General features: G+C 36.5%; 1 protein-coding gene across 2 annotated transcripts; it reads left to right on the forward strand.

Moving 5' to 3' along the window:
* LOC109718732 (uncharacterized protein At5g50100, mitochondrial) lies at positions 17,443-26,297 on the forward strand. 2 transcript variants are annotated; one of them, XM_020245121.1, is made up of 8 exons: positions 17,447-17,727; positions 18,412-18,542; positions 20,776-20,883; positions 22,083-22,139; positions 22,508-22,573; positions 23,953-24,013; positions 24,880-24,920; positions 25,851-26,297. In XM_020245121.1, the coding sequence occupies exons 1-8, from the start codon at positions 17,607-17,609 to the stop codon at positions 25,899-25,901; spliced, it is 636 nt and encodes a 211-aa protein (XP_020100710.1). In that variant the 5' UTR covers positions 17,447-17,606; the 3' UTR covers positions 25,902-26,297. The 2 variants fall into 2 exon arrangements, with proteins under 2 accessions (XP_020100711.1, XP_020100710.1); XM_020245122.1 differs by lacking the exon at positions 22,508-22,573 and having other exon boundaries at positions 17,443-17,727.

The raw sequence follows: 26,461 nt of genomic DNA on the forward strand, positions 1-26,461 counted from the left end.
ATGAAATAACAAACAACTAATGATATCAGAGCGAGTAAAGTTCTAACATCTATACTAATCGCAATAGAACATAACTAAAACATAAAAGTAAACATAAGTTATGTAGTATCAGCCTCTAGTACAAAAGTGGTGGTCTCTAGTACACTGGTAAAACTCTCAACCTCTTCAAAATAAAGTACAATGAGAGGTAGACCACCTAGCGAATCGTCCTCGAAGGAAGCTAGCTCGAAGCAACTCCCTTCCCGCGGTCCCTAGCCTCTCCCGGCCTGGAAGGCTCTGAAAGAAAACACCAAACAGAGGGCGTGAGAACTATAATTTATAGTTCCCAGTGGGCAATTACTGACCTCAGCTCATCGCACCACTAGGCCCCAAAAGAAACAGAGTGAGTATAAAAAAAAACAACAATAAGGATAACCGTAACAACAGTAAGGAAGCATAATTGAAGTGCTAATCTATATGTCCCAAGTAAGCATGATGCATGGTGATGTACATCTACGCAATAATGAAACCGGCAAGTATACTAATTGTACCAATGTTATATCATGAGCATGTCCAAGCAATCCAACTACTAATCCTATCTAGTAGTGATTGACCATATGTCACACCGTGTCGATTTCCATTTCCAATTAGGGACCCACCCAAGGTAGTCCAGCTTGTGCCGCCTAAGTGCCTGTGGTAGCCCAACATCCCTACTCTTGGAATGTGTCTGTCCCACTCGACCCCGTAGGCTTCTCAATACCGCACGAGCGAACATAAGTCGCGTAGGCTAACTCCGGAGTGCCGGCTTGTAGGGAGCGACTCTCACAAGCATGTGCGAATGAGCACAAATGGCAAGCAAGCAAGCATAGTCCAAATCTCAAGTATCCAATCCTCGTGTCACTAAGTGATGTCCCAACACTCACTTGCTTAGTGCCTCTTTATGACACTTAAGCATCACAACAGATCAAGCCCCAATCTTGTTCTATGTTTCCATTAAAACGTCAATACCAATGATTACCATGACCCCGGGCCCAATGCCTCTTCATGACATTGTCCCAATTCTCAAATAGTCAAAGTTCTCAAACCCTCTCTAGGCTTCTAACATTTCTAGTGTCACAATTGGCGTATAGGTTAAATACATGAAGCAAGGTTCATTTACATAATAAGGATCATGGTTCCCAATCATAAACAGAATGCTAAGTCTCACATGCATGCACTCTACCACATAGAGGTCTAAAATTTCACTATACATAATATATGCAGGTTAAGCATTCGAAAATTCATATTAAATACATTTAACAAGGAAATGCATGAATTTCTATTTTACGAAACATATTTGCCAAATATGAGCATTTCTCATATCATAGGCTAGGTCAAACCCACCGAACCGTCGCGTAGGGCCTCGATTCGCCGAACAAAGTTGTCCACGAGCCCCAAGATAACCTAAAAGTGATCAGCGAAGAGATACGAGGGCATTACAACCATCTTATAAAATCAAATATTAACCTAGAAGCAAAAAGGGCCAAAACTCATCTCAAGAGAAGAAATCTCTTCCAAAGCTCCAAAAGAGAGCTAGAACCCTTCCAAACCAAGCCCAAGGAAGGTTTTAATCCAATTAATCTAGCCTCAAAAGCCCTAGATCAAAAAGCCCCAAAATCAACCCTAAATCTCATTTCTAGGGTTCCATCTACCAAATAGCCTCAAATCAAGGTCTAGAGGGAGGGAAAGAGCAACAAACCTCTAAGAAGCTCCAATCCAAGCTTCAAGGATGAAGATCTCCTCTTTGGTAAGCTCCAAGTCCAAGCACCAAGCACCAAGGAAGAAGATAGGGTGAGGAAAATGCTCCAAGTCCACTAGTAGCTCTCAAACTTCTTCTTCTTCCCTCCTTCTCCTTCTTCTTCTCCTCCTTCTTCTTCCTCTAACAAGAGTATGGAGGGAGTGTGAGGAGAGAAATGAGAAAGAGAGAGGGTGGAAGGGCTATTTAGGCCATCCAAAGTAACAAAATCCCAGGAGGTCCCTCAAAAATCCAATATTACATCAGCCCGGTCTGGGCAGTTTTCGCCCAGAGGGACCGGTCTCTCCCCAACAGGGACCGGTCTCTTGCTGCGAACTCGAAAAACCATCGTTCGGGAACCGGTCTCTCCCAGCGCGGGACCGGTCTCTCTCTGCGAAAACGCGCTCGGGGACCGGTCTCGCCCGCCAGGGGCCGGTTGCCTCAGGGCTGCCGCAACACTGTTCACTGGGGGACCGGTCTCTCCTTCCAGGGACCGGTCCCCGAGAGTAAAAACTCTCAGGACTTGTCCAGAATTTCAGTTTTCGAACTTTTTAGGTCGGAAAACATTCTACAACCCTCCACAAAGTGTGGAAAAGCTCGAAATACACCCATACACTCGAACCTCGCAATTTGCAAAGGTCCAGTGTGTTACACACTATGAAGATACTACAACAGTATAAAAAAATACAACGGCCCCTAGGGCTAAATCAGGTAGTTTAACATATGCCAGGTCCCGAACGCTGGTTTTCTCATATGTTTTATCCAAGTCCAACATGTATGATTAATAACAACTAATAATATGCTCCCAATTCAGTTTATATCTCTAAAACATACTTACTCATGAATTTGAGCTAAATAATAACAACTTGTAATATTAACGATATATGTCGACGAACAATACTATAGGAGTAGGATTCCGATGATAAACCCACCTCGTATGCTAAATCCAACGCGGGGCGACGTCGAGAACGGCAAAAACACGCCCTCGCCTAAGCTCCCTGCGACGCTACGACTGCAACCGTACCCTCGAACGGCTCCGCGGCGCGTCATTGGTGTTGAAATCGGCTCGCGGCAACTCCCCGAGCTCGTCGTTGCTTCGGCCGAAACGAAAGAGAGAATTAATTAATGAAGTGCATGCACACCCTCTGTACTTAAGTTGATAGGTATGCATGGGAGAAGGGGAAGGAAATTGATGCATGTGGCATCCTTATACCCCAAAGGCAAACCTATATTATACCAAATAAAAATAAAATAATAATAATAATAAAAAAATAAGGATACTACAGATACACCGTAAGCAAGCACCATTGCTACTATCTTTTTTCGTGTCATCGGCTGAACATAAGAGGTGTTGGAGAAAATCCAAAATTTTATTTATTTAATATTTATTTTTTTTATTAACTTTTAATTATCAATTAGCGAAACGGCCGCATCAACTACGGCCGCTCCGCGCGAGGGGGGGATCGTNGGTAAATATAAACCACTCAATTTTTTTATTATTAAATATATATATATATATATAATTTGGTTGATAATTTATTTGTATGATTAATATAAAAAATTTAAATAAATTGGAGCTAGCTCGTGCTCATCTTATTTATTAACGATTTGAGCATAACCTAGCTAGCTCCTTTGTGGTCGGTTCGTTGACAGCCTTTAATGTTTCAGGCAATGTTAAAAAGCGTATCTCTCCTTCATTTTACTTGTGAAGGGTGCTGTCATGATTGCCAATTGGGGTGACACCTGAACTTATTTTATCTCGGCTTTTGATTCTTGATAATGTGCAGAAGTTGATTGAAATAGTGGATATATAAGATGCAGTATTGTTAATCCTAAAAACAGCATTTTTGCATATATCTTTCCTTTATAGCTGTTGAAACTACACATTGTGGAATTTTAGATGGTCTGCACTTTCGCAGGCAAACCTGTCACATGTTACTTTTTGCAGTTTGATTTTTTTTTTAATTGTTTCTCTACAACATCATTTGCCTAGCGATCAAATAGTGTCAAATACATCATATATTAGATTTTTAAATCTAATTGCATATAGTTTGCTTGCAATTTTTATTTGTCTTCTACTATAATTTTTTTTAAAAAAAATACTGTAGCATTACTTTGTTTTCCAAAAAACATTGTACGGATTATTAAAAAAATTGCTACAGTCATATTCCTAAAAAGATAAACAAGTTTGCTACAGTAAATTTTTTTTTTTTTTTCAAAAGTTTAAGTTTAATTTATACTGTTTTTCGGGAAAAAAAAAACATATATTTTACTGTTTTGGTTTTGCTCCAGTAAAATTTTGTTTGAAAAGAAAAGGAAAGAAAGAAAACATTGCTATAATATTTTTGAAAAACTATTTCAATTGGGATTTGAACCCGCGATTGGCCTAAATAGCATCTTCAAACACTACTCCCTCTAACCAGCACTACCACTTTTACTTTCTATTTTTTTATTATTGCAGTAGATTCTTAACTCTATTTGCTGTATAAATATTATCTCATTGCATATATTATCTATTTAAAATTAGTTAATTGAAATCAAATATTTAAATTGTTTGGGCCATTTGTTTGCTGCTGAACGAACTTTCATAAGAGATTAATTTTAAACACTTAAGCCCTAAAATATTCTGGTTGACTAGGGTAGAAACCTTAACAACATGTTTATTTTTCTAAAAAGGGTTTTTGAACCTTTTTTGCAGCTCATTTTTATCATCCTTGATTTCTTTATTCTCTCAACTAGATTGTTTAGAATGGCTTTCGATGACACTTCTAGTCTTAAACCAGAAAAATTTAAAGGGGTAGGATTTTTGAGGTGGCAAGAACAGTTAGAGGCTTGGCTTATCACCTTAGGCCTCATAACTGCAATTGGAAAAACACCTCCTTATCCTACTTCTAAAAATTCTTCTGGTCCTCCTATTGTGACTCCTCCATCTGATTCTTCTAAATCTGCTACCACCTCAGTTACAGAACATAAAACTGACAAATCTCCTGAGGAAATTGAATTTCACTGTAGATTTAGAATACTTAACTGCCTATCTGACGAACTTTATGAAACCTATAGGAAATATCAAACTGCTAAAGATTTATGGTTTGCCTTAGAAGATGCCTACATTAGAGATAATGAAGGTGTCGCTAGATTTACCATTATCGATTTTAACAATTTTATAATGGTAGACAACATTCCTATAAACGATCAAATTCATCAATTTCAGAATTTTGTCCAAGAGATTCATAGGAATGGATCAACCCTAGATGAAACCTATCAGGCAACCTGTTACCCCCTTCCTGGACCAAATTTGCCCAAGATTTTAGACAAACCCAGGAAACTCTTAAACTTAGATCGGTAATCCAAGCCATTAGGATAGAAGACCAATATCGACTTAGAGAGATTAAACCGTCCAACAACCGATCAAACATAAATCTGACCGAGATTCAGAACCAGAGCCATGAGTATAAACCTAAAGGTAAAAATTTTAAACCTAAGGGTAAAGGCTTTAAAGGTAGGAACCCAAATCGAAACCGGAACCACACCCAGAAACCCAATACCAACCAGTCTAGTGGGAATAAGAAGAAGGATGGTTTCTGTTATGTATGTGGCTGTGACAACCATTTTGCTTCAAAATGTTTTTATCGGAAGAAAGAGAAGGTTGTCTACAAGAAGGGTCAAAACACTCAGAACAACTATCCTAAACCTCAGGTCAACATGATTGAGGGTGAACCTTCCAACTCCACTTTTAGGTCAGTCTCATTTGTACCTAATGTTAATCTTACCTATCATGATTTAGATTGGTGGTTAGAATCTGGAGCCAATGTCTATATTTGCACTAATAGGTCCCTATTCTCCTCTTATCAGGACACAAGTGGAGGATGTGTAACTGTTGGAGATGGAAAAGCTGTCAATGTGTTGGGGATCGGAACAGTCAAGCTGAAGTTAACTTCAGGAAAGACGTTAATCCTTCACAATGTGCACATTCCCCTGAAATCCGACGGAACCTGATTAGTGGATCTTTATTAGTGCAATTAGGATATAAGATTGTATTAGAATCCAATAAAGTTGTAATTTCTAAGGGAGAAATGTTCATTGGAAAATGTTTTGTATCTAAGGGTTTGTTGAAACTGAATGTACTTTCTTTTGTTGATAATAAAAATTCTTCTTTTTCTTCTACTTCTTCTACTATTGTTTTGAATACTGAATCTTGTGATATATGGCATGGCAGATTAGGACATGTAAATTTTAGATCTATTATGAAACAATCCAATCTTAACCTTGTACCCAAATTCAAGATTGATCCTATGTCCAAATGTGAGATTTGTACCCAAGCTAAGCAGCCTAGAAAATCTTTTAAATCTGTTCCTTATAGGGATACCCAGATTCTTGAACTGATTCATAGTGATGTCTGTGATTCCAATAGAGGTCCTACTCGTGGAGGAAGTCGTTACTTTGTGACTTTTATAGACGACTACTCCAAATTTTGTTACATCTATCTCTTGAAAACCAAAGATGAAGTCCTCAATAAGTTTAAAGCCTTTAAAGCAGAGGCTGAAAACCAATTGGAGAAGAGGATTAAAATTCTAAGGTCTGATAGAGAAGGCGAGTATACTTCAAGTGAATTAAATCTGTTCTGCGAGGAATATGGAATAATTCATGAAGTAACTGCTCCTTACTCACCTCAATCAAATGGTGTAGCTGAAAGAAAGAACCGAACCCTATTAGACATGGTTAATGCTATGATTTTAAGTTCTGGTGTATCTCAGAACTTGTGGGGTGAGGCTCTTTTATCAGCTTGTTATATCCTCAACAGGATTCCTTCTAAGGATAGAACCGAGACACCTTATGAACTTTGGAAGGGAAGAGCACCTAGGCTGAGTTACTTCCGAGTGTGGGGGTGCTTAGCTAAGGTGTCTATTCCTGAGCCCAAAAGAAAAAAGATTGTGAAAGTTTTGAGGAGCCCAAGGATCTATCTAAATTGTATATATCACCTAGAGGGGGGTGAATAGGTGAACGGCCAAAAGCCACAAATCTCGATGCAATAAAAATAAATGCGAAAAATAAAAAGCACACCGATATTTACGTGGGAAAACTCCAACTTGGAGAAAAACCCACGGGACCAACACACGAAAAAATAATTCACTAAGAGAAAAGATTACAAGGTGATTACCGACTCCACGGACTCTACCTCTCTTAACCTCCTATGAATCTTCGCGCTACCCTCCGGGTTGTCCACGCCCTCACGTCCGAATCCACGAACGCCTCCACTTCGAATCCACGAAGCTTCAATCACGCCAAATCCACGACGCCACTCGAATCCACGAGCCCACGATCCGAATCTACGAACCGCCGTCAAATACGCCGAATCCACGACGCCACCATGAAGAATATCATGAATATGGTGATCCTTCGCTTTGGAGTATTGTAGAAAACCAGGGAATAGAACTCCAAGCGAAGCGGAGATCAAATCGACATATTAATATCAAATTTCAATATCTCGATTTGATCTAAAAGAGGCTTTTTGTAGAAAATAGGTTTTAGATGAAATTCGAGCCTCTAGGGTTTTTCAAATATGTATTTTCGTGATGCTTAATCAGTTAGAGAACCCCTATAGCTTATTTATAAACTTTAGAATCAAACAGAGTAGGATTAGAAAGTTTTTTTCCAAAATCAGCACCTTGTACCGGAACAAGGAAAGCTGTCCAGGATACAGCATGACGGAAGTTTTTCTGCGAAGCTTCTGTACTCTGGACAGACTGCTTTTTGTTCCGGAATAGGGCTTGTACCGGTACAGCCATGATGGTTGTACCGGAACAACCATCAAACACTCTGCGCAAACACTGATGGCTGTACCCTAGACAGAAAACCCTTGTACCGGTACAACAATACAATTTTCGCTGAAAATGCATTGTTTCGGGTTTTACAAGCTCTTAGAAACTTTCTAATCAATTACAACTTGAAAATATAATTCTAAGATCTATAAATAAGTATGAATCACCATAAACAAGATTTAAAGCTTACCTAAGCATTGTGATTCAAGTTTTGCGTGTTTTGCGTTCTTTCTGATTCTTCGAAGCTTTGGATTCTTCGATCTTCAATACGCCGCTCCGGACTTCTTCAAGACTCCGACTCGACCCACGAAACTTGCCAACACATAGGACCTAACAGATTGGTCCTAAAACAGTAGATGTCATTTTCATTGGATATTCCCTAGATAGCAACACCTATAGATTTCTTGTAACCAACTCTGAGATTTCTGAGATTTTCAATGATACCTTGATTGAATCTAGAGATGCAACCTTTTTTGAAAATATCTTTCCTTTTAAAACCCATATCTCTAGATCTGCACTTGATTTTCAGCCTACAGTTGATCATGCATCTACATCTGATCATTTATCTGCATCTGATTTATCATATAGTTTAGATCCTGTAGAACCTAACCCACCAACCGAACTAAGAAGAAGCAAGAGAACTCGCTTTGAGAAGAACTTTGGTGAAGATTTCTTTACTTTCTTAGTTGAAAGTACACCTTCATCATACAAGGAAGCTATGAGTTCTTCTGAAGCTTCTTTTTGGAAGGAGGCCATAAACAGTGAGATCGAGTCAATTATTGGCAACAACACTTGGATTCTCACTGATTTACCCCCTGGAAACCAACCTTTAGGATGTAAGTGGATCTTTAAAAAGAAGCTTAGAACTGACGGATCGGTAGAGAAGTATAAGGCGCGGCTTGTAGCTCAAGGTTTTCGACAAAAAGCTGAAGTTGATTACTTTGACACATATGCGCCTGTTGCTCGTATTGCTACGATCCGAGTCATTCTTGCATTAGCATCTATTCATAAGCTTTTGATTCATCAGATGGATGTCAAAACTGCTTTTCTTCTTGGAGATCTTGAAGAAGAAATCTATATGACTCAACCTGAAGGTTTCTCTGTGCCTGGTCAAGAGAATAAGGTGTGTAAATTAGTCCGTTCTCTATATGGACTAAAACAAGCACCTAAGCAGTGGCACGAGAAATTTGACAGTGTTATTGAATCATATGGATTTCAAACAAACGATTTTGACAACTGTCTCTATTTCAAGAGATTTGATGATCGTTGTGTTCTTCTTTGCCTCTATGTTGATGACATCCTGATCCTTGCACCTGATCTTGATCTGATCAACCAAGTTAAATCCTTTTTATCCACTCATTTTGATATGAAGGATCTTGGTGAAGCAAATGTGATTTTAGGAATAAAAATTCTTAGATCATCAGATTCTATTCTTCTGACCCAATCTCATTATACCCAAATGGTTCTTGACAAATTTGGATATTCTGATTGCACTCCTGTTTCTACTTCTTATGATCCTAGTGTTCAACTTGTGAAGAACACTGGTAATCCTGTAAATCAGGAGAGATATGCCCAGATTATTGGTTCTTTGANACGCACCAGAAGCCAACTCTACTCCGTGGCTTCCCCGGAAAACCGGAGTTACTATTCACTTAAGTGAAAACTGAAAGTCGCGTATCTTCTCCATTTTAGCTCATTTTCGCCCGAAACTTGACGAGTGCTTATGTAATTAAATTACACACATAAACATCATCAACAGAGAATTTAGTAGCACTGTCAAAAAAAAATCTCAGTCCTTACACTCTTTGTATGGACTAAAACAAGCACCTAAGCAGTGGCACGAGAAATTCGACAGTGTTATTTAGTCATATGGATTTCAGACAAACGATTTTGACAACTGTCTTTATTTCAAGAGATTTGATGATCGTTGTGTTCTTCTTTGCCTCTATGTTGATGACATCCTGATCCTTGCACCTGATTTTGATCTGATTAATCAAGTTAAATCCTTTTTATCTACTCATTTTGATATGAAGGATCTTTGTGAAGCAGATGTGATTTTAGGAATGAAAATTCTTAGATCATCAGATTCTATTCTTCTGACCCAGTCTCATTATACCCAAATAGTTCTTGACAAATTCGGATTTTCTAACTGCTCTCCTGTTTCTACTTCTTTTGATCCTAGTGTTCAACTTGTGAAGAACACTGGTAATTCTGTGAATCAGGAGAGATATGCCCAGATTATTGGTTCTTTGATGTACCTAACCAATAGGACTAGACCTGATATTGCCTATGCCATATCGAGATTGAGTAGATATACTAGTAACCCTAGTATGTCTCATTGGATTGCTTTGGAAAGAGTATTTCGTTACCTTAAAGGTACTCTCTCTTATTCTCTTTGCTTTGTTGGCTATCCTGCTGTAATTGAGGGATACAGCGATGCAAATTGGATTTTTGATTCTTTGGATATTAAATCCACTTCTGGTTATGTTTTTATTCTTGGTGGAGGTGCAGTTTCTTGGCAATCCACCAAACAGACTATAATAGCCAGAAGTACTATGGAGGCTGAGTTAGTTGCTCTTGATACTACTTGTCTTGAAGCCGAGTGGCTCAAGAATCTACTGTCATCGATTCCGTTGATTTTTTCTCCTATTCCACCTATTTCTATTAGGTGTGATTCTCGAGTTGCAATTGATTTTTGTAAAAAGAAATTGGTAAATTCTAAAGCAAGTAGACATATTAAATTGAGACAAAAGTCTGTTAGATGGTTAACTTCTCATGATATTATTTCTTTAAGTTTTATCAGATCTGATCAGAATTTTGCAGATTGCTTAACGAAAGGCCTGAATAGGACTAAGGTCCTGGAGTCATCGAGGGGGATGGGACTTTGCCCGTAAAGGGCCTTCCTGCAGTGGGAACCCAACCTTTGTGATAGGAGATCCCTTGAAGAAGGTTCAATGTGGTAAAAACAANNGTATCCCTACCCTAACCTCGATTTCGAGGAGATATATTTGACATCTGTCACGAGAAACCGGTTGGATCGTCGAACAAAAATGGTGTAACTTGGAAGAAGTTCCCTAGAGGATAGTGTTTCCAACCCAAGGGTGACGTCCTTCCGGGAAATGCCCGTTTCAGGGTAGGGGGAGCTACTGAGATCTTGGAATCAGGATAAGTCCGGAAAGCAGTTCGTTAGACGTACAGTGCGGGGCCCTGGCCGCCTCCGGGAGGTACATCGCACGGGTCTGGGCGGTATACAGATGTGTATATTCCGCAGAGTGAGTAGTGCTCTGTGTAGTGGTTGAGGCTGAGCTCATAGCTCTTAATGGGATCCGAGGCGATAATTTTCGCGAGATGTGACTCTACACACATCCCTGGAGGAAACCACCTATATAAGAGTATCCGTATGTGGCCGCGGCTATGAGATGTGGGTTATCCATAGAAGCTCTTATGAAAAATCAAGGTACTGTGCACGGCCATTAACGCACAGACCCGTGACAGAGAATTCTGTACTGTGTGTGTGATAGTTGAAGTCAGGGTCAAAGGAACGTAGTTCAAGACCTGGTTCACTCCGATTCCTTCTGATGGAAACTATTTGCACTAAGTGAGGTTAAGTCTCTTAAAGACACCTTACCTATTACATAGTATAAACACTCGGTGATTAATTGATTTTCTTTATTTGTTGTTTAATTTTTATTTTTATTTTTATTTTATTTTATCTTTAAAATAATTTTGAATTTTGTGGGGGATTGTTGGAGAAAATCCAAAATTTTATTTATTTAATATTTATTTTTTTATTAACTTTTAATTATCAATTAGCGAAACGGCCGCATCAACTACGGCCGCTTCGCGCGAGGGGGGGGATCGTGCGCAGATCCGTTCCACTAATTAAGACCTTAATTAGTGCTTTGGAACGTTGTGGGCTCCAACGTTCCATACTTTAACCCTTTATATTTTGTTACCTCGTCCATAGTATTGGACAGGACATATATATACATATGAGGTGAACACTTTGAAAACATAGATCACAGTGAGAAGGAATACTATTTGAGAATCATTTGTTATTTTCTTTCATTTTATTATTTTTCACCGAGTGTTGAAAGAGTCTCCGTCAACCTCTTCCGCGATCGTGCTCGTAGGAGAAGGACTTCCGGTCGTACCTTGGGGCGGTGTTTCCGGTTAATCCCGCACGAAGGACGGGAATACGCCTTAGGGCAGTGCTTCGCACGCTTCCGGATCAAATTAATTTGGCATTCTACTTCCACAATTTATTTTTTTTGGAATTTAGTGATTACTGGTAAGTTAATGTTATTAATTTTATCACTAAATTAGTTAGATTTTGTCACAATCGGATTATTCGTTGCGGGTTTTCCCCAACAAGAGGCTGCTGTAAACTATAGGCGAAAAAGGCAGCGAACAGAAGCCTCGATTTATACCATCAATATAGAAAAATGGCTGCAGATGGTTGCTTTTGAAAAGGCCATCCAAACCTGGAATTCCAATTTAATTCACTAAAGTAGCAGGATGACAGTCCATCCCTTGGCGAGCAGCAAGAAGAATGAAAGAAAGGCGAATAGCAAGAGGAAGAAATTAATCAAAGTTAAATTCAAGAAGAGGAAGGAGAAGGCGAGAATTAAGAAAAGAAAGGACCCAGGAAAAAACTATCAGCACAGTACAACGGAGCAAAGAGGTTAAGCATACAAAATTGAAATGGAAATTATAAAAAATAGTGCATTCCTTGAAACCACAACATTAATCAAAATAAAGCAGTGTTTTGATAGATCCAAATTTGAGCAAAAAAATAATGGGAACGAAAGCTGCAAATAAGATTGAAAAAGGAGGCGAGAAGTAAGGGAAGCAAGTTAAAAAAAAATTGGCTAAGAAGTAGATAGCAAGAAAATCTTAATAGAAGAAAAGACACCAAAAAAAGTGTCTTTTTTCAATCTCTAAAAAATTTGATGGCAACATTGATGACAAACTTGAAGCCTTGTGGGGAAAAAGGATGCAAGTAAGAAAACTTTAAAAAATTTGAACCAAAGTTAAAGCTAACAAGAGGAAGGAGAAGGCGAGGATTAAGAGAAGAAAGGACCCCCAAAAAACTGTCAGCACAATCCCTTGAAGCAACTTTATAAATCTGCCTAAGTAGTAAATAACAAGAAAACTTTTAGAGAATAAAGGACACCTAAAAAGAAAACAGCCTTTTTTGAGCCTTCAAAAAATTTGATGTTAAAGTTGATGGCAAAGTTGAATCCTCATTGCAAACTTTCAAAAATAACTGAAAGTAAGAAAACTTCAAAAATTTTGAATCAAAGTTAAAACCGAAAAGAGGAAGGAAAAGGTGAGGATTAAGAGAAGAAAGCACACCGAAAAATCTGTTGGCACAATTCCTTGAAACCATAACATAAATCAAAGAAAAGAAGCGATTAGTTGAGCTTCAAGTGATCATGGCATAGTTGGTTAGATAGGTCCAAACCAAAGGAAAAAAGATAATGTGAACGTGAATGTGAAGCCAACAGTAGTAGATGGGTGCGCGTGAACAGGCCGTCCAACTCTGGCGTAGATGCTTGCCTTTGATCAGGCCACCCAATCCACAACCATCAGTTAACCGCATTTGCATTTTAAAGAAATCACAGACAACTCACTGCCTAACATGAATTTGACACTGCAGAGTTTCTTTTTTATCAGGTATCATCATCGCCTCAATAAAACAATGAAAATAGCTATAAAAGTTAAAAGTATCTGTAAAGCAAGGTAAGCATTAACAGTGAAACAAAGCAAAAAAAAAAAGGAGAAATCAAGAAAGGAAGGGTGAAACATTGTCAAGAAAAAAAAAGTTATAAGCACAGCTATTAAAAGTGTGAAATCAGCACCGGAACTAAAGAGAATAAGAAAAAAAAATTCGTAAAAAACAATAGAACCAACCCTGAAGATAAAAAGTAGTAAACAACATCAAAAGAAAACATGAAAATGAAAACAAATAAAAAACCTTCAAATGAGACAGGGGAAGAAAAAGAGGGGAAGGGAGGGGGGGGCGGGGGTTAAGAGGAGGAGGGGGGCGGGGGTTAAGAAGCGAAAAAAAAAAAAGCGCCAAGAAAGCAAGAAAACGCAAACACAATAGATAGTAATTTATCTTAAAAAATAGCTAGGCTCAGGTGAAAGTGTGAGAAATAGACTAATTTTAACAACTTCTTTCATCATTTGAGCAGGCAAACACCAACCGAACTGCTTGTGGGGACAGAACAGAGCACTGAAAAGAGTATGGAAAAGCCTCAAGATAGTAGAATCAGGCAACAGACAACAGTAGATGGTTGCGATTGAATAGGCCGTCCAATCTGTTACAGATGGTTGCCTTTGAATAAACCATCCAATCCACTCCCGCCAACTAAAACATTTTTTTCTGGAAATGGTAGACAATTTCAATGTCTAAACTGAGATATGAGTTCACACTTTTTTGTAACCAAGTTCATCATTGACTTGGAGAAAAAAATAAAATTAGGTGTAGAAATAAAGACAGCTAGGAAAGCCGAGGAAAAAAAAAATACCATTACGGGGTTGCCCGTCAACAGGCCATCCAACCTGTTGGCATTATATATGTTGTAAAGAGCCGTTGGCATCATGCAAAGAATATGAAAATATGAGAACTGATAAAAAAGCAAAAAATACAACAGCAATATTCAAACTGATAAAAAAACAGATATACGAATCAAGGAGATGGAACACGCAGAAACGATAAATGTAAACTACCAGTTAAAAGCAGAGAAAAAAAGTCATAAAAAGTACAAAAATAATAAAATGTCAAAAATACAACAACAGAGCCCAAACTTATAAAAAAAAAAATAGAGATAGGAATCAAGGAGATGGAATAGTTTGAACACACAAAGAAAAAACAGTTAGTACTACAGATTTGGGGAATATAGGGGGCGTACCTAGCAAAGTATGCAGACAATAACAGTAGTGAAAAATATAGATGCCTAAAATTGTGGGATCAGTTAGTACTACAGATTTAGAAAATAGAGGTGTAGAATATTTGTTGCCACAAATATATTTTACCTTATATATACTGCAGAGAGAAGGCGGTTCAGAACTTTCTAAAAAAGATTTCTATTTATAGCCTTTAGCAGATATAGTAAGTACAGAGAAGAAGAGTAGGCTCTAATATAAATATATAAAAATACAAAAAAGGCTAGCGTAGGGATGATATCACCCAAATCTTGGGATATCTTTCTTTTCTCCCATTTCCTTCTTTGGCTCTGGTTAGAATTAGGGGCCAAGTAGATCTAGGGTTAGGGGCCACCACAGTGATGGATTCCATCACAATCGCACAATCCGCGATCGACCACATCAACAGCAAAGAATAGTAAATCCGGAAAATAGAAATGCGAACTAGAGAGAGGGCTCACCTGTAGGCTCAATGGGTATAGGGGGAGACCCCATCGGCAGAGAGTAGAATAAGGCTCACCTGTAAGCTCCATAGGTATAGGGATAGACCCCATCAGGGCGAATCCAACCTGATGCCAGCTAATCGGAGTAAAGAGAGAAAGCGAAGGAGAGATGGCTAGAGATGGAAGGCAGGCAGAAAGAGGAGAGATGAGAGAGAAAAGGAGCGAAGAGGATCAGATTAGGGCACGAGAGAGAAAACCACACTGAGCCGTCGAGGATCAAAGAAAGAGAAACTTGGAGGGAGGGGTGGGAGGGATGGGCGTGAGGGATGTAGAGAGAGAGCGCGAGATATAGACAGAGAAAGAGCACGAGAGATAGATAGAGAGAGAGAGCGCGAGGGGTAGAGAGAGAGAGGGAGAGAGAAGAGATGGGTTGAAAGGGCATCTGAAGAGAAGAGGAGGAGGGAGGGGAGAGAGAGGGTTTACGGTTATAATAGTTAAGGGTTTTTTTTTTTGTGGACCCCACCTCATTAAAAACGTGCCACGTGGAATAGGCTTGCATCCTCTCGCCACGCGGTTTCGTTGTACTGCCAAATTAAGTATTGTTAGATATACTGCTGAATAGGGTGGCAATTCAGCTCGCTGTTCGGGAGTCGGCTTGTATTCGGCTCGAAATGAGCTCAAAATCGAATCGCTAATTTAGTAAATGAGCCAAATATTAGCTGAATTTTTCAGCTTGTTTAGGGTCAGCTCGCTCGTGTTCGGCTTGATAAGAGCTCGAATACATATATTTTATATTTATATATATAAATAAATAATTATATATATAATATATTTTTATTATTTAATTTTTAGTCCAATCTAAATATAAAGCCCAAATTAATTATAAAAAGATCCATTTATGTGTAAAATTTTAACCATTAAATCAAAGTCTAATAAGTAAAATCTCGAAAATTTATATCATATATATATCCTTTCGGATCTTTTAACTTATTGTTCATGAGCAAGCTTGTGTTCACTTTGTTAATAAACGAGCCGAACACGAGCTGAATTTTTCGGCTCGATACTTTAATTAGTTAGCTCGCGAACACGAGCCAACCCCAGCTCGTTCATGTTCAACTCGTTGACAACCCTACTCCTGAAAAGTTTTTGACTTTCTGATTTATCTCTTTTAGAAGGCTAATATTAAAAATTATTTCAAATATATCACTAGAGTTAAAAGTGTCCGGATTTCATAAATAGCTTTCCAAAAATACTAATTTTTCATAAAATTTGGAAAATAGATTTCCAAAAATACTAGTTAAGTTTTTCACTTTTTCTTAGAATCAAGTAGACAGAAAACTGAAAAAGAAGTTTTTCATAAGAAACTTATTTTATAAAAAAAATTTTCCACACTTTTTTGAGAAACCTAACAGCCTTTAAGTGTCTGTAGTGCTGCATACATTACTCGCTAATTTTTCTAATGATTTAAAATTCGGGTCAAACATGCCAATTCGACTTGTTCGATCTTACATCAATTTATAAAATGGTTCGGTTCAACCCTTTAAATTGGATAAATCAAAAAATTGCTTTGAATCATTCGACCTGACAGTTTAACTGTTGAACCGGTGAACTAGTTTGGTTTTAATCAACCTGGCCGAATTTTTTTGATCAAATTATATTAAAATCCAACGGCTTGAATCAAATTAATTGGTTTTATTTTCTGTTAGGACAAATTAGTTTTATAAAAAGTAAAATATAAAAACTTATATCTCCTTAATTTAGCTAAGAAAACAGTATTTTATAATTAAATATAATACTAGAATAATAATTATATAAATATATTTTATAAAATAAATTTAAAAATAATAATAAAATATTTATAACATACGCTAATATCATTAGTTCAGTAAGTAGGTCAAGTTGAATCAGTGACTCTTAACCCAGTAATATTTTCAGATATTTGTTTCACCCGATTTTAAAATATTGAATCTTTTTACAACATTCTTGAGCCATTGAAAATCACAATAGATGGCTAAAGGATGTTAATGGGTATGAATACCTAAAGTTTTATCCGAATCCGAATCCAGATGGAGCGGACATACTCGATGCTAAACGGATATAATTTCGAATATGGAAATAAAATACAAAAATCCGACTAATTTGTATTCGGATATGGATTTTGACTGTATCCTACCCGAACCCGAAATAATCCGAATTGATTTTATATTTTATATTATATATTATAATATATATATATATAAATGTTGATGTTATATTTGAATTTATGTTTTAAAATTTTAGATTTAATATAATATATTTTGAGATATTGTAAAGATAAATAATTATTTTGGATTTGAATTCGCAGGTCTGGATTTCTGATCAGATTTTTATGAATTTTTTAAATCCGTCGAATTCGAATTCAAAATTTCAAGCTTCGACGGCGGATTCAAGTTCGGGTTTTTAAAAAAAACCCGCCCCGAAGCCGACCCGCTGGCATCCCTCCTTCCGTCCAGTGAATCACGAGAGGCCAGCGCTCCGACACGAATCCACTGCTGCCTTCCCTCCCTCCCTCCCTTCCTTCCCCCGCCACCAAAAATATGATGCCTGCAGCCCTCCCAATTCCGCCATCCACGACGCCACGCCCGGCCCTTCTTCCGCGCACCCGAAGAGCCGACGAGAATGGCGTCGTCGCTCTGCCGATCCACGCTTCGTCTTCGTCCGCCTCTCCTTCCTCCCACTAGGGTTCCTCGCGCGTCCTCTCGATTCCAAACCCCACTCTCCCGCTCCAATCCTCTTTACGGTGAGTAATCAAATTAATCGCATAATCTATGCATAATTTTAGGTTTCCTTGAATTTACCACTCATCAAGTTTCAAAGAATTTGCTAAAATTTAGGGCCAGGTTTAGCGCATTTTCCTTTTGCTACTCTTGTGATCTTGGTTCTGTAGAAGTTTCCAGTGTGATTGTAAGTACTATCCATAACTTGGTAAAAATAATTTGAAGGGCGAATATAATAATTCTATTCTAAACATCTTTTTCGCACTCATTATCAATTAACTTTATAAATTTCTCAAGTAAAATAACGAACAAGATATTCATGCATCCAATCAGGGCCTTAACTCAAAAGGTTTGTAGTATATGGTCGAAGAAACGAGCGGATACCACGTTCGACCATCAAGTTATTTTTTCGGAATAAGATAAAATCACGTAGTAGGTAAATTATGCTATCTTACCAAATTATGAATGCCAAGACCTTCGTAGGAGCAAAAAATCAAACTCCGACCTTCCAATCACACGGGGTAAGCTTCATATGGAATAAATAATCATTGGATATCGTACAGAGCCTAAGTGTTGAATAAAGTTCTACTTTGCTCTATCATCAGTCATTACAGTGTGTATACAAGTTTTCTTATTCGTTATTACTCAATTTACTAATGTTTGGTAATTTTTCCTAATATTTTTCTCTGGCAATACGATATTTTTAGCTTTCAGATGTCAAATTCAAACAGATGCCAACCCACAATCGACGATAAAATTGAAGGATGATGATTCGTCATCTAAAACATGGAAGATCAAAATGCTTTATGACGGGGATTGCCCGCTTTGTATGCGTGAGGTCTGCTCTTTATTTTTAGCAAAGGGTATATAGCAATGATACTATTATATATCATAGATGCTGCTATAGTAACTTCATCATAATGTTCTTCCGTATGCTATTTTTCTTTTTCTTTTTTTTGAAAAAAGGTTTTATATTTTCATATTTGGCCCGATGATCGAGATTAATGTTGGGCTCATGTTTTGTTTGCATGAAGAGTAGAGGGTTGGAACTAGAAGGAACTAGCTTTTTTGGAAAGGAATCATTTTTTTAACTCTTCAAAACTTGAGATTGTATGCTTCATCTTGTGCTAATTTATTCAGATTATATATATTTTACGTGATTCAGAAGCCTTTATTTAAATTTCAAGTTAGGTAAATGATCAACACAATCCTTGTTAATGTTCTCTTCATTTCGCTTGCATTGCTAACCTGCACAAATAATAGTCCTAATGGCACATTGTAATTCAAACTTTGTTGATTTTAACGAACGAGTGTTTAGGACTGGGTTTTCAGTTGAGAAATAGCCTAGGTGCCCTTAGCAATGCTAAAATTCATCATACTCATATGCTCTATTTTTTTGTTAAGATATAGTGGGAAACCAGTACATTTCATCTCGGGAAAATTTTGAAACTTGGATTGCACCATTTATAACATTGTGTGATATCTGTGGTAGTTACATGTGCAAACAAAACTATGCTATTTTGGATCATACTCTCTTTTTTCTGATCACTACTAACTGTTTGTCCTTTCACTCGAACTTACATGTTAGCTTCGACAGTATAGGCTTCCATATATTTAGTGAATACAAATTTTAGTTTAAATTTCAGCTCAAATTTGAATTCAAAATTATATATTGAATTCACAATGTAAAATCATGTTCAAATTGAAATTCAAAAAAATTAAATTTTATTTAGCATTTAAATTTATTATTTAAATTAGTAACCGAATGAATTTAAATTTGGACTGACCATTTAAACTTAAAGTTTAAATTTGAATATGAATTCACAATTTAAATTCAAGTTCAAAGTCAAAATTTAAAACTATATCAATATTCAAATATTAAACTTATATAAATTTTGAAAAATTTAATTTAAATTTAAATCCATATTTATATACAGATGTGGAATTATAATTTAATCTGATTTATCTACTAAAAAATTTAAATTTAAATTTATATCCATATTCAAATACAAATGAGAATTATAATTTAATCTAAATTAAATTTAGATATACATTTAAATTTAAATAATTGTTATTAAGTTTGAAAAAAATATGCTGGTGGTGGGAATCGAACTCCCCATCCTTTATATGCAAGGCAAGCCTTCTATCATGTGGGCTACATATATGAATTTCCAGATATCCGGATCAATATCCGATTTTTTCGGATATCTAGGCATTTTTGAACTCTTTGAGACCACATCCGCATCCGTATCCAACAGGATCCGGATATTTTCTATTTGGATGCAGATGGAAATCGAATACAGGCGTGGATACAGTTGGATATTATCTGATTTGTTTTCACCCCTACTAGTGACCTCAAGGGATGTGAGTGATACAACCAAGAGCACATGGCACCAGTGTGCAAATGCTCCGTGGAGCCTTTTTTTGAAGTATAATCTTGGATTAGGCTCATTTACTATATTATGGACTTCATCATTCCTTAACTTATTGCTGTAAATTTGTTTTTCATGCATAATTTCATTTCCGCATTGTCTTTAGACGAAATCTAATGGAGTCCCCCAACTAGAGGTCATTTGGAAGCGGGATCTTGAGCTTTTTGAGATTTGAAACTGCTCGACTAAGATGTTGCTTGATTTCAGATAATTCATTCAGAACTTAGCGATCTTTGTAACTTTGTTTGACATAATATTGGGTAACTTAGCATTACAATATTACTAGGTGGACTATTTTTAAACTTCTTTGCTTGAAACTACGAAGACCTAGCTGCTAACTGAACCTAATGGAATTTTCTTAAACCAAGCAATATTTTGGTTGAGTGGTTCAAACTGAAAAGAAACAAGTCCAGGAACATGTGTTCAAACGGCCTATGGATTAAGGGGTGTTGTGTGTTTTTTAACCATAGTAATACTATCATAAAATTTCATTTCTATGTGTAGTCAATTTGTTGAGAAAAGGGCATTTCTCCTCCCAGTTTATTTGTATGGTATCTTTCTGTGATGTTTTATATATTAGATGTGTGAGTTGTTGATGGCGTATTCAGTGCTTTTTAACCTTTTTTTTTTTTCTGTTAGGTAAACATGCTTAAAGAGAGGAATAAATCCTATGGAGCTATAGAATTTGTTGATATAAGCTCAAAAGATTACTCACCTGAGGAGAATGAGGGCCTTGACTATGAAACTGTATGTCATAGCCTTGAAATTCTGTTTTCAGTATATCTTTTTCGGGTTAACAATGAATGCCTACCTATTTTGAATTACTTTTCTTTCTAAAATGTAGTAATAATCAAGTTACAAATTTGTTGAGGATGGATACCCACCTATTACTTTAAAGTGTATAGTTGTAACAAGTAACAGATTTGTTGCTGTGATGTATGTCTGTTGTTGAAATTTTGACATTCTTATGACAATTAGTATTTGACAATTATTCTCTAGGTGAAATTATTATAATGTTTTGCATAAAATCCATGGCTCGTCCTAAAACTTCAACAAGTCACAATTTGTATCTTGAGTTTTGACTTGAACAAATCAGTTCCTAAATGAATTTGATTTCTTGAAACTCCCTAGGTTTGTTCGCCGTTCAATATCTCTGTGTTTATTGTCTTGAATCCTCTACCCTTAGCAGAGCGAGGAGATTTTAATTGTTAACTTAAGCAGCTTTAACTAGAGGAATTATTTTCTTGTTGTCAAGTGAAGAAACATAAATTCATAGTTTGTTCATTCTGGGCCCATCATTTGAATACTATACATGAACATAAATTCATAAATTCATACACCGACCGTCCCTAGCGCAAGGTGCAAAGTGCTTGGTGGTTGGTACATGAGGTCCCAAGTTCGAATCCTAGTTGATTCACATTTCCAGCTAAGTTTATTTCTAAATGAAATAAACGAAGCGGGTAGCATGCTACCTATCTCTCTCTCTCAAAAAAAAAAGAAGTATTAACTAGTAACATGGCATGTGCCATGGCACACCCTGCAGTCTACCCGTACATACAGTTTTGGCTTTTATAGGGTTTCTGTAATACCATATAGAAGTAAATTTTCTTGACATTTGCCATTATTTATTCTAAAATCAACTATCAGAAAAAGTAAATGGCAATTTTGTAGTAGTGCTAAGGATGCGACATACTCATTTATCAACTTAGCATCCTTATTAACCTTAATAGATATATAGATATTTGTGTAATTTGAGATTGAAATGTCTTGATGTCTAACGCTATTTGTAAAATGTAAAATGTAGAATCCCTAAGCTTCCTACTCGTACTTTTCTGCTCGTCTGATAGTTTATAATGTGGTCTGATTTTGTAAACTTAGAATAGTGGAAGCATTATTTTAGATTTGTGTTTTGCCACCAGAGCTACTGAAAACCTCCTGTCTTGTAGGTTATGGGAAGAATTCATGCGATTCTTTCAGATGGAACTGTTGTTCGAGATGTTGAGGTATGACATTCTAATCCCTCCTGTAAAACGGAAATGCTTTCTTTTTCATCATATCTAATTATGACTTTCTATTTTATATTTCTATGTCTAACTTTTAGATTTTCTTCTCTTTTATTTTTTGAGCATATGTATAATTAAGGATATGTTGTTGTTGATTAAGACAATACATTTCTTTAATGTACTAAGTTGTGCTGCAGAGAAATATCATCCGTAGAATTATAAGAGCATGAGAAAGTTAAGCAGAAAGGTTTTTTTTTTTTTTTTTCAAAAAGGTGATAAATATGATTAAGGTTATGTTGCAGTAAAGCACTAAAGTCATTGCTTCGGAATGAATTATTTAAGTCGCTGTTACCAAAATGTGTTTACAGGCATTTAGAAGATTGTATGAGGAAATTGGGCTTGGATGGGTTTATACAGTTACAAAATATGAGCCTGTAAGTCTTTAATTTTGGACAATAAGCACCTTTAACTATTCATTTGTTTATATTATGGGTAATTGTGGATGATGCCACTTCAGCTAGCTACAGTATGAGCATTTTATTAAAGACTTTTTGTAAGTGTAGCTTAAGCACAGTTTTGGTGCTTGAACACCTTGTCCTTTGTAGTTCATCTCATTTTGAGTGTTGTCGTTATCATTCTTTGTTGACTACATTTTCCAAAAAACAGCTTAGATAGATCTTCTATTAAAGGCTGAAGTGAATGAAAGTTCATATTTTATTTTTGATAAGATCAATTAATGTGACAAAATGTAGATTCTTTCTCTGATAGAAATGCCTTTAGTCAGATCTATTGTTAGGATACAGCTTGGTTTAGGATGATATGGTAGAAGGAAGACAGAAAAGCAAACCCTTAAATATTTATCAACCTAAAACAAGTAATCAAGGTTCGAACCGGGTTTGTACTGAGGAGAAAGTTATCTACGAGCATGTGCTTGTTGAAGAATGAGCCGGTGACTTATAGGCAGTGGCGAAAGGCTTTCTACCTTCCCCCTCTGGCGGAAACATTCCCTCACTGTAGACTGATGATTGTAGGGCCTTCCTGACCACCTTTCCTATGAGAATGCAGCAATTCTGGAACCTCTTCCCTTGTAGGTAGCATCTATAATACCGTGCACTTAGTCTTCTAATTTAGTAATGATTGATCAAACCGAAAATCTCTGGAGAGAGTGTTACAAGTTACATAGGTTCGCAAATTTGAAGATTAACTGGAACTTCAAAATAAATGAACAAGTTAAATGTTACTATGTATGGTTGATAGATTTGTGAATTGTCACTTCAAAATCAATGTTTGGGCATTTGATTTAACAATTGGAGCCAGTAGAAATGTTTTATAGCGTTTGAAGATACTAAAAACCAAAATTTATGGAATTTCAATGCTACCTATTTTTACATCAAGTCATCTCAAATTTGACTGTTTTAACGGTTGATTGGTTGTAACTGTACTTTTAACTGTTAAAAACGATTCAAAAAAGTTGAAAGTTTGTTAGAAAATTCTTTTCGATATCTTTTATGGAATTTTGTTTTAACTTCATGCACTCCAATCAATACTTCGCCCTATCATTATCTTATATAGAATTTTGTTTGTCTTCATGCAAGCTGGAATTAACCGGCCTACTTTTGTAAACTTTAATTTCATGATAGAGAAAGTTAGCTTTATTATCTTTAGAAGATATCTACCTAGAATTGGTTTTTATTATGTTGACCATGCTTATATTTCTATGTTATGATTTATTAAGCCTTATATGTCTTAAAGTACTGTGCACTTTAATTCTTCTGTTGCTGCTTGGTTAAACATATCCTTTTACATATTTCAGGTGGCTACAATAGCAAATGCAATCTATAGCATTTGGGCCAAATATCGTTTGCAAATTACAGGTATTTGATGCAATTTTGCGTTGATGGCCATTTAGGTATTTAGATTATTCAGTACTTAAAAAATGAATATTCCTCTCTCTAGGTTTTTACCTGTTCTTAAGAAAATATTTAAATGACTCATATTAATGATCAACAGATACAAAAATATTTACGGCTTGAAAAGAAAGATGTTTGCCATGGAAATTATATCACGCGGTCTCGATTTAAAATTACGTACTTCAAGAAAAAGATGACCTCCTCTTTGATGACTTGTTTCTACCCTTTGTTTTTATGGCCACTGAAGCTGCATATATCTTAAATTATCAAGGGAAGCATAAAACTTCATACGTCATATGTGTGCTATCTGTTAAAATATGTGAAATAACTATTGTTCTCTGAGAGCTTAAGCTACCAGAGATCTGTGTTTTCAATATTTATATTCAACACTCCCTCGCATGTCTAGGCTGGAGACGTTTTTGATAGGTCCAAGACATGGAACTAAATTAAATGAGAGGAAATTAAATGAAGCGAGGAGCTTGGCGGGACTCGAACTCAGGACTTTTTACTCTGTTATCATGCTAAATTATACGAAACAACAGTTGTGCTCCAAAAACTTAAGCTACCAGAGAATGATGTTTTTAAAACTTAAATTTAACACTATCAATTAATAGAACTGCAATGAAGTTTGTCCTGATGGAGTTGTAATCATTCTTGATAAGGTTAGGTGACATAAATGAACCTCCATATGCAAGTTTATCTTTAATTATGATATATGCGTTTTGATTGCAAATTGAAGATGGATATTTCAAGCAATTTGCATTTAAATTGTTTGAATTTGAAGGTTAGATTACTTCAATTGTTTATTGTTGTCTTCTTGTTATCTATAGGACGGCCTCCGCTGGAAGAAATTTTGGAATCAAGACGAAAGGTATGAATTAATTTATCGTACTTTTGGCAACAGACATCTATACATAGTTGTATCATGTACAATTAAGATGTCATAGCTTGGTTGTTAGTTAATTATCTTTTATAATGACCTGTTCCAATAAATTAGAATTCGTCTTTTTGGCGTAGGACGGCATGACTGCCATTTTATGGAAATTCATACTATTAAAAGAATGAACCTATTTGATAACATAGACATATTTACATATGTCTCAGAAATTCTCTATTTAGGTAGAAACCGCTCCAAATCTCAGTTTTTCCATGACCTCCAAAAAATTAATTTCTTAAATGCTGTACTTTGCAAAAATGCCCCTCAAAAAAAAGAAAAAAAGAAAAAAAAAAAGGATAAAGAGAAACCTTTTCCAATTAGTAACCAGCTTCATGATAAGCTGGGTGACCGTCCGATTTAAGATAATGGTATTACTAAGACATCATTTTCATGGGGTGTTTATACCAGAGTCCGGATTTTACAGGGTTATAAATCATAGATGATTGGCAAGCCGGTAAATTCATTTGCGAAAGTGTTTTGGTTGGTTCTCAAATTGGCATAGTTTGTAGTAACATTTAAAATTGCTTGTGCAACGACGAGGTATGAGCGTTGCATATGTAAGACTCGTTACTGCGGCTATTTCAGAAGCAACAACCTTGGGAACAAACAATAGAAATTTCTTCTATTTTTGCCAACCTCTCTTTCCTACCCCTTAGCAAATCAGTTTTATTAAATCATTTACCCTGATATATATATATAACCAGGCATCTTTGTACAACTCTACTGAAATGCTTTTGACTATGTCTGCGCCGAATGTGGATTAATAGCATTAGAAAATGCCTTTGCCACCATTGTCGGCCGAAAAAACAAAAAGTTTGCTCCACCTTTTTGCTTCATGACATTGTTTGTGTTCTTCTCATGCAGGATGGATGCAATGATGATAAGGTCTGCAAGACGCAAACTACGTCTCGGTAAGTTCTGATAACATGGATAGATATGAACTGCATACGGCTTTGGAGCTCAGACGTTCATGCCTGCAGTTCAAGGCCTGCGGCAGCGTCGATGGCGGCTGTTATCTTAATTTTTCTCTTTCCTTATTCTCACTCTCATACTCACAAAGTTGTACTCTATGGAATCAAAAAATTCGAATTGAAGCGCATAATGTAGGAGTTGAAAAGTATTATCTATGCAGAAAACATAATGTATGGGCTGTTCTTATACTATCTTTGACGGGTCTTCTGTCTGGGCTCGTCGGCACTATGCAATCATCTTTTATCCAGATCGGTAAGCCTGTCCGATCTCGAAACTAAAATAGTTTGGCTCTCGTTTTCTTGGTAATTCAGATGGAAAATTCAGTGTAGGTTCTTTTCTCGCTCATGTGTTGTGACTTGTACTTGAAATGTCTATATAGGGACTAACTTCAATTTGCTCTCCAGTTGTTATTATCTTGAAAACACCCTAAATCAAGGATTTAAGTGTCCATAGTTATGGGCCGTATTTATCGTGTCGTTTCGTGCTAACAAGATATCGGTATG

The sequence above is a fragment of the Ananas comosus genome, linkage group 12 (assembly GCF_001540865.1).
Source record: "Ananas comosus cultivar F153 linkage group 12, ASM154086v1, whole genome shotgun sequence".
Taxonomy (NCBI): Eukaryota; Viridiplantae; Streptophyta; class Magnoliopsida; order Poales; family Bromeliaceae; genus Ananas; species Ananas comosus.